At 50.7% G+C, this 17,321-nt stretch overlaps 1 protein-coding gene across 18 annotated transcripts in view; it reads right to left on the bottom strand.

Moving 5' to 3' along the window:
* ANK1 (ankyrin 1) overlaps positions 1-17,321 on the bottom strand; it is a 219,784-nt gene that overhangs the window by 43,804 nt on the left and 158,659 nt on the right. For 12 of the 18 annotated variants that reach the window (XM_043563175.1, XM_043563216.1, XM_043563226.1 and 9 more), the window contains exons 17-30: positions 13,771-13,968; positions 11,393-11,491; positions 11,171-11,269; positions 10,829-10,927; positions 9,600-9,692; positions 9,093-9,165; positions 8,022-8,045; positions 7,060-7,153; positions 5,561-5,639; positions 3,470-3,567; positions 3,145-3,369; positions 1,481-1,635; positions 968-1,179; positions 182-386 (exon numbers count right to left, since the gene is read on the bottom strand). In XM_043563175.1, the coding sequence (XP_043419110.1) occupies positions 182-386; positions 968-1,179; positions 1,481-1,635; positions 3,145-3,369; positions 3,470-3,567; positions 5,561-5,639; positions 7,060-7,153; positions 8,022-8,045; positions 9,093-9,165; positions 9,600-9,692; positions 10,829-10,927; positions 11,171-11,269; positions 11,393-11,491; positions 13,771-13,968 (1,753 nt within the window). The remainder of the gene's footprint in view (positions 1-181; positions 387-967; positions 1,180-1,480; positions 1,636-3,144; positions 3,370-3,469; positions 3,568-5,560; positions 5,640-7,059; positions 7,154-8,021; positions 8,046-9,092; positions 9,166-9,599; positions 9,693-10,828; positions 10,928-11,170; positions 11,270-11,392; positions 11,492-13,770; positions 13,969-17,321) is intronic. The other 6 variants (XM_043563247.1, XM_043563271.1, XM_043563210.1 and 3 more) reach the window with 1 other exon arrangement.

Raw genomic sequence — 17,321 nt, 5'->3', positions numbered from 1 at the left:
CCCCCTCCTCGAGCTATTCCATGGAGGCTCTAGTCAGACGGACTGCCCCTCCCTCCCTTCAAAGAGCACATTGCCTAGGGAAGCCGAAGCAAGGTGATGGCCGGCTTCCCCTTCTGTCTCTCCTTCATGTGGCCAGAAGGAGCTGCTGCTGCCCAGAAGATGGGACAGGGGCACCTCTCACCAGTGACACTGCAGAGTAGGCGCAGACTGGTGGTGTCCCCCTCCCCGCTGTCCCTTGGGTTGTCCGTCCAGGAAGGAGGGAGTGGGATCCGAAGGCCAATGGGGCGATAGAACTTCCGGCGCCGTGGCTCCACGGTGACGATGGGGCTGAACGTGGCCTGGTTGCCCAGGAGTTTGGTGACAAGCTCATCTGGTACAGGCTGGGCCTGCAAGGTAGCAAAGGCAGGCACTGAGCCTCCAGCAGCAGGGGGGACTTGTTCATGAGGGCCAGCACGTCCCCAGAGGGAGAGCAGGCTGTTTATACAGAGGGCAAAGGCTCCCAGGGGGTGCAGCGGTCCTTCCACTGTTGCACCACACAGATCTGTTTTGCTGGGCATGGAGCCCATCCTGGGGCTGATATCACTGCTCAGCTCTCTTTCCGGAGCCCTTTCTCCCCCTCTCCTGCTGCTCCCATTCCGTGGATGGCACCACCCTTGCTCACCATTAGTTACCTCTCCAGGATGCCCCGTGGAATTCTCTCACGTCAAGCACGCGAGCATGCTGGCATCGTGGTTTAATGCGTAATCTGGGGCTTTCTGCAACTTACCAGGGAGTGCCTGCCCTACCCCACTCACCCAACTTCTGAGCTTTAAGGTCACATCTCTAACTGGGATTTTAAGGCATTGGACAAAAGTGGGGGATATGCTAGGGAAGTCTTCCTGGGGGCCTTGAATTCCTCCCACCTTCCATAAACTCTGAGTTGGACGGAGGCGGGGGGGCAACTGGTGAGGAGGGAGGGCTGTGTCACCTGCAGAGCCAGCTTCACTCTCTTGGTGACAGCATTTTCTGGGAACGTTGCCTGCACCAGGGGGACCAGCTTGCTCTTCAGAAAGCCCCCTTCAGGGCCGATGGTGTCGTAGTCCTGGCAGAGCCGTGACATGATCACGAAGTACAAGGGGAAGTCGGTGGTGATGATGCGGCAGACCCTCTTCTTCTCCAGCTCCTCCAGACTCCCCAGCTCTGTAATCACATGGCATGATGCCACCCACCCCGGTCATGCCGTCGTGCCAGATGCAGGCTCAACCACTGTGTCCCCAGAACCTCCTCATCCCTGGCTCCCGATGTTTGTCCCCTCCCCAGGCACCTAGCAGCACCCCTCAGGTGCCCCAGGCACCTGGGACTGGACCTGATGGGGCCATCCCCGGTCTATCTGGCCTTCCCAAACTCCAGGCGGTCCTAACAACCCACCCAAAATTGCAAGCTCAAGTCCCACCTTCCAGAAGGAGGGCACCCTGCTCTGGGATCCCTGGGGCTCAGTTACCTTCGTCCATCCCATTGAGGATCTGATCCAGGTAGCTTTCTCCATAGCGGCTCTTGTGTTCCTTCCACACGGAGCCGTTTTCACTGCGCAGCACCACGAGTTCACGGTCCCCACGGCCTTGGGAGGCAAAGTGGGGGATCTCCACGATCACAGGGCTGAGGGGACAGAGCAGATGGTGGGCAAGGTGTGTAGATGTGGGCATGGGTGCCTGTGGGCGGGTGGCTGTGCACAGGGAGGAAAGAACAGGGAAAGGGGGGGCAGTCGGTCCCTGCTTGGAGAAAGATGGGATCCTGCAGCCAGAGCGAGGCCCCACCTCGGGGCAGGTCCGGATGGAGAACAGACCCTCCTTGAGTTCCTGAGACGCTCCGAGGGTCCCTCACTCACTGCCAGGCCCCGGAGGAACAGTAAGCAACCAGGACCCAATCTCACCTCACAGGGGGATCTCCTGCCATGGCCATGTAGTGGACGCTCACCTGAGTAACCCAGCCCTTGGACCTGATCCTGAGAACCCGCCAGCCATTCCTAGATATCTCTAGGCAGGGGACCAAGCCTTAGCTTTCTCCTCTATCCAATGGTGATAAAGCCACTTCCTTCAGAGGGAGGCTTTGATGACTACATTTAAAAAGGAAAATCGGGGGGCGCCTGGGTGGCGCAGTCGGTTAAGCGTCCGACTTCAGCCAGGTCACGATCTCGCGGTCCGTGAGTTCGAGCCCCACGTCAGGCGCTGGGCTGATGGCTCAGAGCCTGGAGCCTGTTTCCGATTCTGTGTCTCCCTCTCTCTCTGCCCCTCCCCCGTTCATGCTCTGTCTCTCTCTGTCCCAAAAATAAATAAACGTTGAAAAAAAAATTTTTTTAAAGGAAAATCGGGGCGCCTGGGTGGCTCAGTCGGTTGAGCGTCCGACTTCGGCTCAGGTCATGATCTTGCGGTTCGTGAGTTCAAGCCCCGCATTGGGCTCTGTGCTGACAGCTCAGAGCCTGGAGCCTGCTTCGGATTCTGTCTTCCTCTCTCTCTGCCCCTCCCCCACTCATGCTCCATCTCTCTCTGTCTCTCAAAAATGAATAAACGTTAAAAAATTAAAAAAAAAAAAGGAAAAGCAACACAAAAGCACTCTGCAGGCTGCTTTCCAGGGGTGGATGGAAGCTCAGAGGTGGGGACAGGCAGAGGACAAAGGCAAGAAGGCCGGGCCTCCCTGGACACACCTGTCCCAACAAAGCTCAGGTAGAACCCCACTCTGCTTCACTCTCAAGCCCACTAATCTTGTCCTTGGGGGCAATGCTGTAGGGCTGTCTTTTAGAAATACCATCTTAAAGCTTAAATAATTCAGCCCTTGAAGGCCCCAAGGTAGCCAGCCCAGTCTTTTCAGTCCCCTTCTCTAGTATCATACAAGATTTGAGAGGAGTAAGCTCCACCCTGGGGCTGTGGACTCCTCAGTGTATCTGGGAGACAGGGACTAAAAGTTCCTGGTTCTGTTACTCTGTCAGGACAGCAGACAAACAAGATTGCATGGGGCTCTGGGACTTGGCATTTCCTCTTCCCTGTGGCTGGGGTGGTTCTGGGTGGTTGATGCTGAGGTGGCAGCGACGGACCAGCAGGGGCAGGGGCAGAGGCAGGGGCAGGGGCAGGTTAAGGACATGTGTCGCATCCCATGTGAGTGACTTCTCACCTTAAGAACTGGGCCCCGGCGGGTCCCAGCGCGATGATCCTGCTGGCAAGGCCCTCCTCCTCGGCCAGTGGGGGCGGCGTGCTCAGCTTCTGGGGCTTGACCAGGCGGCAGGTGATACGAGTAGGGGCGGCACATGTCCGGGGCGGGATCACCACCCTCAGGCCATTGTGACGGCTCCCCCTCATGGAGCCTCCCCGGGCATCCACCATGAAGCTCACCAAAAACCTAAGGCACAGGCAGATCCATGTTGGGCTTCTATACGCCTTCTCTGAGACAGGGAGAGTGAGACTCACGCCCATAACCCGTGAGTCATGGGGTCACTCACCCTGTGTGGACGGGGCTGGCCACTGGGCTGATGTTGTCTGAGGTCTCTGTGGCCGGGCTGCTGGGGATGAGTGAGTCTTCATCATACTCCTTAGACGCCTGAGGAGGAGAGAAAGGCCAATTGTCCCAGCACTTCCTGGGTCACAGGAGCTAGTCTTGGCCAGGTTGGTGTCTTTCTGGGCTGGGGAGGCTCAGGAGCGTCTCGTTGCCAGAAAGCAAGCGACCCAAATCCTGCACACTCACTACTGACCCTTTCTGGACAAGGCTTTTCTGGAGTCTAAAAGGAGGCATAGACTTCTTCCTACCATCATGGCTGCTTCTTGGCTCCTTTTAGGTCCAACATCCACCGCACAAACTGCAGACCTACCCGCTCTTTCCTCCAGCCCCTCTCCAGTGTGAAACCTCTGCTCTAGGGAGCTCAGTTTTCGCAGACTTGGTACTGGAACCCTGCACCATCGCCTACTAGCTGCTTAGCTCTGGGCCAGCGACTAGTCCTGCGGGTATCTGAGGTACAGGAGGTGAACGGGGCACACCCTAACCTTGGGGGACTTCCTTCCTCATCTGCAAAAGGGATGGTCCTTGCCCCTCAGTGACACTATAGCTGCGGAGCCATGGGGCTGCCTCCCATGGGGCGTTGCATATCACAAGCACCCATGAAAGCCAGCAGGGTCTGAATCTGGGTTTACTCCCAAGTCCCCTCTTGCTCCCATGGGTCCTGACACCCCTGTCCTTCTCCTTCACTGGCCTGCTCCACCCACCGTCACACCTTGCCTCCTACATGAAGCTTTCCCACTACTCTAATCCAGAAGGCTTCACACAGCATGATCTGGCATGGGGGACATTGATTCTTTCCGCAATCTGTGAGAACTGGCTTCACATATCTGAGCCCACCCTTCCCAGCTGGTCCGTCTGCTCTTAGGGGTCAGGCTTGGGTCTCACAGTCCTCCTACAGAGCTCACAGTAAGAACCCAGGAATGCCCACTGTCTTGAGTGCATGACTTAAGCAAGGAGCTGAAGAGAATGGGTTGGTCAAGGAACAACAGGACACAGGTTGACACGGTGACTTTCTCATTGTTGTTGGCAGCATCCAGGGAATATGCCACATCTGTACCAGGACCATATTTCACCATATCTCCCAAAGGCCTCCCAGTGAGTGACTCCAGTATCACAGCACTAGCATGGATGGCTGATTGGACAACTTCACAGCTGGCTTGTCCCTGCATGCCACCCTTGGGGTCCAGGGCTATGGCTGCCGCTTTCAGACATCTAGCCCTTTGGTGGCAGAGGAAAAGACCAGCCTTAGCTGGAAAACAGGCCAGGCCCATTTCAGTTATCAGGCCTCAGGGCAATCATTTCCAACCTCCAAACATCACACTGCTTTTTATCCTAGAAAATCTCCTTCCCTTGGTGGCGGTAGTGGTGGGGGGATGCCAGATGGCATAAAACTAAATTAAGGAGAATTAACTTGTTTGAAACCATCCCACCGTTTTTTGGGACAAATTCAGATGGCACCCAGGGAAGCCACAAAATAGGGGACTATGATGAGCAAGAGTGCCGCCTGGGAACAGCTCTCTCTGACATCCCTTTCTGTGTTGGTATTTTAACTTCTCGATAATACCTGGAGGAAGGGGAGGCAGAAACTGTCCCCCTCTCTAATGGATGTGAAATAAAGGAGTTCGGTGACTGGGCCCGCAGCTCAACCTCAGCTCCCTCTCCAGCACTGTGACCCACTGTCCGGGGCATGCAGAGAGCCTGTGCACAGGGAGTGGGGCCATGAGGACACGGGCTTTGGGGCCAGAATTTCTGGCGTCAGTTCTCAGCCTCATTTGTGACTGGACAGACTAGCATAATGGTATTTTACACACCCTTGGGCTCTCTGAGACTTGTATCATTAATATCTGGGATAATAAGAACTCTGGCAGCACAGGGGACTGCAAAGTACACGTGGAAGCCTGGATTGAAGGGCTTGGTAAATGCTACAGGCATTTAATTCTTAGTTCCTATCATACCGTGGATCATTTCAAAACCATCGTTGTCCCAGGGGTACCCACTCTCTGCAGATGGGAACAAAAAAACAAAAGGTGCTTCTTACCTGTTCTGGCTCCTCAGATCTAATCACCACTGTCTCAGGTGTGACACACGGGATCCTCGGGATGGCTGGAGATTCCACCCTAGACACCCAGAACATGGGGAAATCAGAGGGATGATTCTTCTAAATAGCCCCTGGCTGCCATGGGAGGCCTAAAGAAACACGTACCCCCATAATAACCTAACCTACCTGCCCCCCTTGCCACAACCCGACATGCACATCACACAAGAAATACAATTCAGCGTCACACACTGACCAGCCTCTTCCCCTCACCTCAAAGCCTTTCCTCGGGCCCAGCTGTCCTTCACAAGCCAGATGAAGGGGCTGCCTCCCACATGAAGCCTTCCCTCACACTTATCACCCGCTTCTCAGCCTCGGAGCCCTTGTTGATAGGATCCTCGCTCTGGCCTTAACATCTTATCCTGCACTGCTCTGTGACCTCTTGGTGTGTGTGTGTGTGTGTGTGTGTGTGTGTGTGTGTGTTTTAATTGTTTTAAATGTTTATGTATCTTTGAGACAGAGAGACAGAGAAAGACATAGAGAGTATGGGGGGGGGGAGGGGCAGAGAGAGAGAGAGAGAGAGAGAGAGAGGGAGACATAGAATCTGAAACAGGCTCCAGGCTCTGAGTTGTCAGCACAGAGCCCTACACGGGGCTCAAACTCAGGAACGATGAGATCATGACCTGAGCCAAAGTTGGATGCTAACTGACTGAGCCACCCAGGCACCCCCTGGAGTATGTTTTGATCCCACCAAATAAATTGGTAGGTTCTTTATGAGAGGCCAAGTCCTGTACTTCTTTCTAACTGCTATGCAGTAAATAGTAATGATTTTGAGTTTGGAGATTCATATCTTATACAGTGAATACTCACTGGTGAAATACCCTTGGGCCTTCACTTCCTGCTGTTCCACTGCCCTGTTTTGAATGAGCCCTGGGACTAAGATGGCACATGTTTGTCTTTTCAGAAACCCTGAGGACTAGGTGTTTCTACAATTGTCACGTTTAGATTTATTCACCAAATCTCTCTGTGTGCTGATGTACCCACATGGGAATAATTCACAGCACCCCAAGGTGGTGGGGGGAGGAATGTGTTGCAGGCAGACACAAACCCTTTGTGGGTTTCTCTAAGGTGCCGTGCTGGCAGACAGCCATGGTCAGTGCATGAGCTCAGCTTGGCAACAGTTGTTAATGTGAATCTTCCTCAGTGGACTTTTCTGGTGATAAGCTGGGAGTGCAGGAGAGGGAGGGGCTGTGAGGAGGAGACAGAGAGGGAGCAGGGACACTGGCAGAGGCAGAGAGAGGCCCCTGTGACCCCGCCTGGCGGTCAGGGGACAGGGCTCACTGATCCTAAAGTACCGGGCCCACAATCGAGCCAATCAGCATTCTCTCCCTGTCCACAGAACACGCTCTGCCTGGACTTCTTGTGACTTTTCCCTGCTGGGGAACCCCTCCACCCTGAGCTCCGGGGCCCGCCTGCCCATCCACGGTGTGCACGCTCCTTACACTTGGTCTAGCTTCGGCACAAAATCCAGCAGCTCCTTCTCTTCATCGATATCCCTGGAATCCTGTTTCTCAGCCTTGGAGACGAGTTCTTCCCCTGAAACCACACAAGTCTACATGAGTGACACAATGGAGGTTTCCTCTTTCTATTTAAAAAGTGCTTTCTTGCTCCTCCTCTCAATGCTGGCCCCTGAGGGGCAGAGCAAGGCCCTTGTTGCTCCAAGGGGACCACTAACAATGTCTTGGGCCAGCCCCGTTCCGTTCTTCCAGCCCGGTGGCACAGAGCAAGCCAGCCAGCTCCCAACAGCTTAGTCTATACCAGCCTTTGCAGAAGACAAAAAATACAGCCAGAAGAGACTTCTTTGGCCTGAACAAGCTCCACTTCAAAACAGCTCTTGCTGGGGACTCAGACGCCAAAGAAAAGAGTTGTTTCTGTCCTTTGCCACACCACACACTATGGAAGAGTAAACTACAATGGGACTGAGCCCATTCATTTTGAAGGGCTCTAGCGTTTTTTTATAATCATTGCAGCTGAAACCTTATTATTTCCTAAGTCCATTACAAAGTGGTTCAAACTGTCTGCAGCCCCGACTGCCTCTTTATTTCTCTTTCCTTGCTTGAACTGAGCGGGAGCCCTCGACCTTGCGGTGTCATTTACTGTCACTTAGCAGTGAGCATCCTGGTTCTGTGATCTGGAGCTGACAGAATGGAATAACAACAGCTCATGCAGTTATGATCACAAACACAGTGGCATGGGCACAGACATGGAAATGGACAGGCAGGAGCTACCTGCCCAGGCGTGGATCTTATGGGTGTAAATCTCCTGTTATAGTGAAGCTCCTGGCTCCAGATTGTTAGCCATTGGAGGAGGGTGGAAAGCAGGAATGGATTAGTGAGAGCTGGGATTGCTTAGGGTGAAATGCACTCGTGAGAAAGGACCACAGGGAACAGAAAGTGTTTCATACCCATGATAGTTATATGAGCAGTTCCTGGAAAGCAAAGAAGAGCCAAGTTTAAGAAAGGGCAGGATAAATTTAAAGAAAAAAACCAAACACTTATTTAGGGGCACCTGGGTGGCTCAGTCGGTTGAGCATCTGACTTAGGCTCAGGTCATGTTCTCACAGCTCGTGAGTTTGAGCCCCACATTGGGCTCTGTGCTGACAGCTCAGAGCCTGGAGCCTGCTTCGGATTCTGTGTCTTCTTCTCTCTCTGCCCCTAACCCACTCGCATTCTGTCTCTGTCTCTCTCAAAAATAAATAAACATTAAAAAAATTTTAAAAAAAAGAAAGGGCAGGACTGAAGTCAGTTAATGCAAGAGGCATATTATTAACAGGGACACAAAGGAGCTTTAATCACCTCGCTGACATGGTTAAGACACCAGGGACTAGAGAGATAATCCAGACCAACCCCGTGATTTTACATCACAAGGGCTCCCCTCAGACCTAAGTGAGGAGACAGGCTTATGTGGGGCAAGAAATATACTACAAGCACTCCCTGGCTCACAGAAGTTGAAACTATAGTGATTTCATAATAATGGTTGCACCCCAAAACTTACTGACCCACTATGTGGTCAGAAGAGTAGCTTAATTAAAAAAAGAATTTTTACAGATTTTAAATAAACAGCTTGTTATTTGTTCAAAGCACAGGAAAGTATCAGGCAGAATTTTATTGCAGTTCTCAACAGCTCTGAGAGTTGATCTGAGTAGAATCATACTCCATGTATAATGGACAAACACACATATATTTAGGAAAGTTCAAGGCATTTTGTATTTTAACTCTGAGACGTAGGTTTTTTTCCTGCTCCTAAAATTACACTAAAGGAATATTTTTGATAACGGAAAACATCATTAAAAAGCAGTTCTCTCTGATTTGATACAGCCCCGCAGAACACGTGTGTGCATGTGTGTGTCTGTGTGCAAGAAGGGCCCTTGAATGCACTATGGCAGGTGCCAGGAGGCACCCAGGGACAGAGGGCTCCCAGGTGTGCTCCCTTCAGACTGACTTTCCCCAGACTTTTTGTTAATCCCAGACATTACCTTCATCTTCAGAGACATCCAGGATCTCATCTACCGTCTCAGGGAAACTCAACCGGTGCTTGTCACTGGCTAACTAAAAGAAAAAGCAGAGAATTCAACCCAAATAGAACAGTAGGCCCTTTCACAGATTCAGCAGGAAGGAGGTGGGAAAGGAGGTTTGTGTTAAAGGAAGAGAATCAAAGCTGAGAGGCCCTTCCGCCTGAAAGCTGTCTGGCAAGGGGATAAACAGGAAATGCCAGCTTCCTATTGCCATGTCTCCGCCCAGCACCCAGCTTGCTATTTGCCCCCTTAGGTCTGGTCACAGCCCTAACTCTTTTGACCACTAGGTGGCAGTACAACTCCGCCTGATAGAGGAGAACACCCTCTTCCTGTGGCCCCAGCCGGCCACTGGTGCTGTGCTTCCTATCCCATCCCAGAATGTGCTCCTCTTCCCAGAGTAACCCACAGGGGCGCCCTGTCAGTCTGTGTGTATCTGGGGTGGATGGTGCAGCGGAGAAGCCGACATACCACAAAACTGGTTTCATCCGTGACAACCTTGAGCACGTCTGTTACAGAGATGTAGCCTAAGCGCTTGGCTATTGCCAGAGGTGTGGTTCCATTCTGGGAAAATTAGCAGAGACAGAGTGAGATCAGATAAGGGAATGGCGTCTGGGGGGAAAGCACTGCCCCCTTTATGTAGACCAAGCTCACATTCTAATTGTTTAGAAGAGTGTAGGTGGGTACACTGCACCTCAGAGCCCAGAGCAAGACCCCTGCACACTTGTGAGCCCAGACAGGTGTTAGGAACAATGCTTGCAAAGATGGGGTATGGGAGAGAGGAGGGCAGTGATACTTTAAGTCTGTAGCACCGAATGTGGGAGTTTTGAAATGAGAACAGAGGAAATCTTGCCAGGACAAGTCAAGAACTGCCAAGAGGGAACCAAACCAACTGGAAGGAATGGGTCAGGAAGGCACCATATGCAATTTTGGAATAGGAAAGTGGAGGGCAGTGCTGCTCACTGCTCCCAACACCAGTTCTTTGGGTATCCGTTACTGAGTGCTAAAATAATCAAAATAATGTATACACACTTCAGTTAACTGTTTAGGCCAATTAGAAATCACAAATCACCACCAGAAACAGGGGAGGGGCATATTTTCTACTTTGATTTGAAGAGACAGAGCTAAGTGGAAGTAGAGTGATATCGAGGCTTTATTTTCTTTTAAGTTCTCCAGTCCCAGGGATGTGTTCTGGGCCCCATACACATTCAGCTCCAACCAGTTAAGGTTTAGCAGCCACATCTACGAAGGTCCAGATGCCTTCAGAGCTGGAAGCAGCCATGGAGAAAATCTCGGAAAACCTGCCCATCGTCAAATGAGGAAGCCCCTATTCAGGACTGAGCATATTGCTCAAGACAACCCCGAAGCCCTGAAACATCATGAACCACGCAAGACATTTGGTTTGCTACTTGTACTATTACTAAAAGTGGCGTCACACATGCACAGAGAGAGTTTCAACAGCACTATTTAAACAAAGGTAAAGAGGGAGGGTAAATGATATTTAGAGGATAACCTAGAGTTCACCAGAAAGAGAAATCAATCACAGAACCCATGCCTGGGCTACTGACGCAGCTGTGACTTTATGGTCCAGGCCCTGGATGTGCAGCAAGGGTAGACCGAGCCTCTCTGGTGTATAGGGGTCTCACGGGACTGCCCATCGGGACCACTTCTCCGAAATTGGGAAACTGGTGGGTACTTACCGAGCTGACCTCATTTGGGGAAGCACCATTTTTGAGAAGCAGTGTCACGATGTCTGTATGTCCCTGTTGGGCCGCCTGGTGCAAGGGACTGTATCCTTGCTGTAAAGCAAGGTAACATTTTGGCAGGATTAACTAGCTATGAGAGAGAGAGAACTGCCCACATATTATACAGCCTGGCTTCTATGGGCAAGACAAAAAAGGCATTTTCCCCATTTCCGCCTCTAGGATCAAAGCTTAAAATTGTGGCACAGCCCCAAGTGCCCCAGGGTTAACTCTGACTGCACCCTAATTTGGCACCTAAGAAGTGACAGTATAGAAGTCAGCTCTCAAGTGTTCCTGTACCTTCGTCTTGGCATTGACATCTGCCTGGTGCTGTAGCAGAAACTTTACCAGCTTGATATTTCCATAATGACTGGCCACGTGGAGTGGGGTATAACCCATCTGAAAAGCAAGAGGTGAGAATGGGTAAGCAGCAGGGCTTCGGGGCAGGGCTAGGGGTGCACATAGGGGAGAAGGGTGGGGAAGCACACATGGGCAGAAGCACAAACTAACTGCCTGCCTTACCCGGGTGGTGGCATCCACCATGACACCGTGTTTGATCAGCACATCTGCCACTGGAACGTGACCTTCTTGTGCTACCAGATGGAGGGGGGTGAGTCCGCTCTGGAAGGAAACAGAAGTTCATCATCTTGTAGCCAATAAAGATTTTCAAGCCACAGAGAAAGAGCACTGGGGTTTGGGAGCCCACCCTAGCTGTGTAGCCACCGAACAGGTGTGTGACCTTGGACAAAGCTCTTCCAGCTCTGGGCCTCTATCCTTATCTGAAAAGTGAGGTGGCTTAACTAAAGTAGAGGTTAACAATGTTTTCTGCTAAGGGCCAGATAGTCAGTATTTTAGGCTTATGTCTCTGTCACAGCTTCCCAACTCTGTCAGTTATAATGAGAAAGCAACTATGGCCAACATGGAAACAAACGGACATGGCTATGTTCCAATAAAACTTAATTTACACCAACAAGTGGTGGGCCAGTTTTGGCCTATGGGCCGTAGTTTGCTGACCTGTGAACTAGAGAAACTTTATGGAACTTTCCACTTATAACATTCCCTATTTCCATAATTTGGGACAAGCTTCAGAGTCCTTATCTAGACCTATCTAGACCCTAAACCTATCTGGTTTCCTTATCTGGAAAATAGGGGTTATCACTGACATATCTTGAGGGCAAAGTAAGGTTGAGAAAACACTGATGAAAACACACTGGAAAGCATGACGTGCCACTTCAGTGTAGCATGTTATTAGCACCTCACAGCCCATGCCGCACTGTCGAAGGACGGATGATCCTTCAGGGTCCGAAAGCACCATATTCTTGGGAGTTCTCAACACAGCTTTCTCAGGACAGTGATGCGCTGGAGGGGTCATCTCATATGTGCACACTCACACAAAAATGCCAGGAAAGTCTTCTCTCCCCTCTCCCCTACTCAATATGCTTTGCTAACTGTGGGACCCACAGAGCTGTGATTCCTCTGCAGCCAGAGGCAGAGGGGCAGGGCCTGTCCCCTCTCCAGGGACTCCACTTGTCCTCCTCTGCCTTCTGCACTTCCCAGCAGGCTGCCCAGAGGCCCAGGAGCAGTAACCCTCGCAGCAAGGCCTGAGCAGGTGGGCGGGTGGGGCGGTGGCGAGTACAGGCTGTGACATGGAGAGGTCCTACGTCCGTCACAAGCCTCCAGGCGCTCGCCTGATTCTTAGGATAACACAGTAATTTGCCCCATGTAGTGCCATGTGGGATGAGTGAGGATGACTCCAGTACTGAGAATCACCACCACCCTATGGCTCCTCACAGAGCCTGCTTGAAATGGCACAAGGCAGAAACCAAGAATCCACTCAGTATAATGGTCCTGCCCTAACAGGTCCCTACTGGGGATCACTTGTCCACACTTGTGCAAAAAAGAACCAATGGATCTTTTAACAAATCTGTTTATCCTTAAAATGCTTGCCTTTCTGAAACTGTTCCTTTATCATCTAAAGGAGTGGCTCTTTGTATTGATTTCACTATATGAAACATCCAGAATATGCAAATTCAGAGACCATAGATTAGTGATTGCCGGGGACTGAGATATTTGGGGGAAATGGGAAGTGGCCATTAATGGGTATGAGGCTTCTTTTGGGGTGATAAGAATGTTCTGGAAATTAGATAGTGGTGATGGTGGCCAATTCTGTACATATACTAACAACCACTGAATAGTACAGTTCAAAAGGCTGAATTTTATTGTATGTAAATTGTATTTCAATAAAACTATGATTTTTTAAAAATAAGTGATTCTTGGTCTTTCTTGGGTCATGTGTTCCTTTTGAGAAGCTCCTTTGAGAACTATGAAGACTTCACCTAGAAATACACTCATATGCCCATCCTCTCAAAATGCTGTCTACAATCTTGGAAGGACCCAGATTCTTCCACCAATAGTCGGGATGGAGAACTGCTAGTTTAACGTATGGGTGGGCATTTAAAAATATTCTGCCACAGAAAACAAATGTTTAGTACCAAATTACTTACTACATTCCTGAATGTAGACCCACTGGCCTATATTTGGGAAAGTGTACTGTGGATTTTAATATTGATCTTTTTGCAGATTCTTGAGCTAATCTATCTAGAAAAGGCTTTGGCGTCAGGTAGGCTCAGGGTCATGCAACCCTGGGAACAAGCAACTTTTCTGAATCTGTTTATTCATTTATAAAACTGAGATAAAACCTACACAGGGCTGTGGCAAGGATTACATGCTCACGCAAGGGCACGTGCACACACACACACACACACACACACACACAGACACACACCTAAACTCAGTGCCTGAGCACCCAGCAGGCACTCCATATTCAGATAGAATATCTACGTAGTTACCACTAAAACATTACCGCGACTACAGGGCAAATCTGGAGAAGCCATATTTACCTTGTTCCCCAGATTGCCATTGGCTTGTTTCGAAAGTAGCAGAGCCACCATCTCTGCGTGACCCTCTTGGGCGGCCAGGTGAAGGGGTGTCACACCTTGCACCGACTCTGCATTTGCTGACCCCCCGTACTGCAGCAGGCTGCGGGCCACCTCAATCTGGTTCTGCTTGGCAGCAATGTGCAGAGGGGTGTAGCCATTCTGAAACAGAAGAAGCCACCCGGAGCCCGGTTACAAGAATGCTGAGTTGACAATATGAACACATGCCTTAGATTTTAAATCCTCTGAGGGAGAGTTAGGCCAGGTTCTTGGCCTGCCGGACACTCAGCGACACTCAGTGAGCAGAGCTGGTGTCACCAAGGAGAGTGATTTAAGTCAACAAACAAACAAACCAAATCCCTTTGATTTGGAGCCCCCCACCCCCACCCCACCCCCAGCCAGCATGACAAAGTGCTCTGCTGGAGGTGCTCTGTCACCACAAAAGCCAGCAGCTCACAGAAGAACACCTAGAAAGCTAGGTAAATAAATGAAAGGCTCCTGTCTGTTACCCCCACCCTCCCCGGGCTTGTGGGCTGAGGCAGGGGGTGGAAGAAGGGTCAAGCCCAGCAAGGAACTTGAGGACAGGGAGGCAAGTCCTCTTTCCACATGAACTAGCTGTGTGACGGGGGGCAAGATATTCAATGTCTGTGAGACATCCTTTTATATTTTTTGAAGCCGTTTAAAGTGGATAATAACATCTAACTTGTTCTTTTCTCACAGCTGTTGGATGGAGCAAGTGCCTTATCCTGCTGCAGACAGCTGACAGCCTACTTTGGTCATCACTGTTAGAAACCACTTTCACCTACATGATCCCTTGTACAGGAAACAAGGCAGGCATTTTTATTATTGTCTCATTTTGTGGCTTAAAGAAGTTAATTCTCGGCAAGGTTAAGGGCCTTATCTAATGTCACCTAGTAAATGAACAACAGATAACCCAAGCTGGCCTTCAGACTCCAGATCCCAGGTCCTTTCATCTGGAACATTGCTTCTCAAACCACGGTGCGTACACAAAGCACTCGGGATCTTGTTAAAATGTATACTCTGACTCAGAAGTTCTTGGCAGGTCCCAAAGTCTGCATTTCTAACAAGTTTCCAGATGATGCTGATGCTGCTGGTCCAGGGACCACACTTTGAGTAGCAAGGCCTCCACACATTCAGGACTAAAAGAGATGCCAGGCCTCAGGGCCTCTGAGCAGGACCCATGACTTCCTAGCACATGCCTGCCAGTCCCGGAGCAGATGGCATAAGACATACGGTTTCCCCACCTTGGCCAGCATTCCTCTGTCTCTCCCAGAGATCTGAACCTTCCCGCCAGCCACTGCCTTACTGTGGAAACCAACATTTCTGATTCTGCCAGGATCACTGATCAGGAAAAGGAAAGAGGAAAAAAGGGGGCTGACAATATAGTAACATTCCAGGGTCCTAACATTGGAGGACAGGGAAAGAGCCATTAGGAAGGTGGTTATTGTGGGGAAAATGAGAAGTTGTAATTTACCCAGAGAATTAAATTGAATAAAAAGATTCAATTCAATTGAATAATTATGTAAGATAATTCACTTCTGGGTTCCTTTTTAAAAAAATATGTTATGAGAATACATCCGCTTTAGGTTGTGTTCCCACAACAAGATCAACCTTTGATTATAATATTAATTAAACAAAACTCTTTTTGTGTTGTATCAACAGAAAGCAAAGAAAGAGGTGTGGTTTGCTAGATGGAGCTTGGGATCTGGAGCCATCCCCACAGGAGATGGTTCTCTATAAGGGGAGCCTCAGAGAACATCTGCTTCTCAGTGCCGTCCCCAGGATGGGTGGGATGACCTAACTGAACACCCAGCCAGGGCCCGGGCCATAGCAGGTATTCACAGCAGGAAAGCAACAATTATTAGGAATTCCAATAGGTAAAGGACAGTACCAGGGAAGTTGAAGTATACTCATGGCAGTCTAATCAGGAGTACGGGTCACCTGGGCAGCTTGGCACATCCATACTGGCAAACACAGCACCCTGTCCTCGCAAAGGGCACACGTACTTTGGCAGCAGCTCAGGCCAGGTGATCCCTGGTTCAACCCGACGTACAAGGGCAGCTGGCAGTCTCGGAACAGAGACTAGCCCTCTGGGCTTCCCAGAAAGCAAGACTAAGGGGGGATGAATGACCTTCTGTAGGTGACAAGGACAAGGGGCAGCTAGGTGGAGTGTTTAGGGAGGAGTATGTGCCACGGAAAGGTCTTTTTTTCCCAAGGAAATGAGCTCATCCAAAAGAATGCACACTGGAGAGAAATCTGCCTAAATGTTAAAACAACATTAGCATCAAAATGAGAAGGGGGAGGGTTTGGTTTGGGTGCAGAGAGATTTGCATGTGAAATTCTACAAAATTGCCAGACTACTTGGGAAACTATTTTTTGCCATGGAAACAAACCCCATCTGTACAAGGTTTGTGCTTGGATAAGGCTCTCTTTAAATACCATGAACCTGGCTCCAATTTCTTTTATATAAGGAGGGGAGTGAGGAGGCGGGGAGTCCAGCTTTTTATTTTTAGAGGCAGGAGTAAGTCACATCTTAGCGGGGCCGCACGCTCCGTCTGCACAGTGACGTGGGCTCGCTACAACAGCGGCAGGGACAGGAGCCCAAGGAGACAGAGGTGTCTGGGAGACGCTGTGTCTCCAGGGAAGGGAGGCTGTAAAATTCAGATGAGCATCCATTCTGAGGAGGGAAGACAAACTGAGGCCCGCACGGATTTTCCCGGACTCGGCTCTGTTCCCGCTGCAGTCAGCAGGTGTCAGCTATAATCACACACCAACCCGCCCTGGTGGCTCCCTCTGCCGTGGCTCCCTCCACCGTGGCAGCGCTGAGCCTCCTGCCGGGTGGCTGAGCATCGGGCGGGCGGGGTGTGCTCTCTCAGAAAAGGTCCTGTTTTCTGAGTCCTGGCTGCCCTATCAGTGAGCAACCTGATAGGTTTGTTTGTCCTTTGTAGCAGAGCCCTGCCCCTCCCCCCACTCGTCTCCCCTCCTCCCCTGCTTGGCCATCAGCCCCCTCCCCTCACAGACAAACACTGTGCACCCTCTGGTCCCACACCAGGCAGCCTGTCCCCGAAAATGATCCTCACTTCCAGCTTGATCCCTTCACCTTGCACTGCCTGCCCCCACCCCAGTCTGATCTTACATAAGCGAGCCCGCTCAGTGTCCCTCACTTGGTTCCCTTGAGAGGCCGTGAACCTGCCACTCTGAGCAGCATGTTTCAGGGGCCTGCACTCTGGACTTATGGAGAGAGAACCTGACAAGGCTCACCGCTCCTGGAGATTCCTGGACATGCTGACTTGTGACCACCAGCTGACAAAACTCAGTTGACACACAGCACTTTGGGGAACACATTTGTTGTGTAAAACGAATCCCACCTCTGTGAGGGAACCTGTGGCTGAGAAGTGTTACCCATTTTCCACCCCACTCCTGATCTCCAAATAGTAGCAATTACCGCAGGTAACATTTGTGTAAGTGAGGTGAGATTTCAGAGGTAAAAATAA

Source organism: Prionailurus bengalensis, chromosome B1 (genome assembly GCF_016509475.1).
Source record: "Prionailurus bengalensis isolate Pbe53 chromosome B1, Fcat_Pben_1.1_paternal_pri, whole genome shotgun sequence".
Taxonomy (NCBI): domain Eukaryota; kingdom Metazoa; phylum Chordata; class Mammalia; order Carnivora; family Felidae; genus Prionailurus; species Prionailurus bengalensis.
Note: the sequence above shows the minus strand (reverse complement) of the source record. Positions and strands in the feature narration are given on the sequence as shown.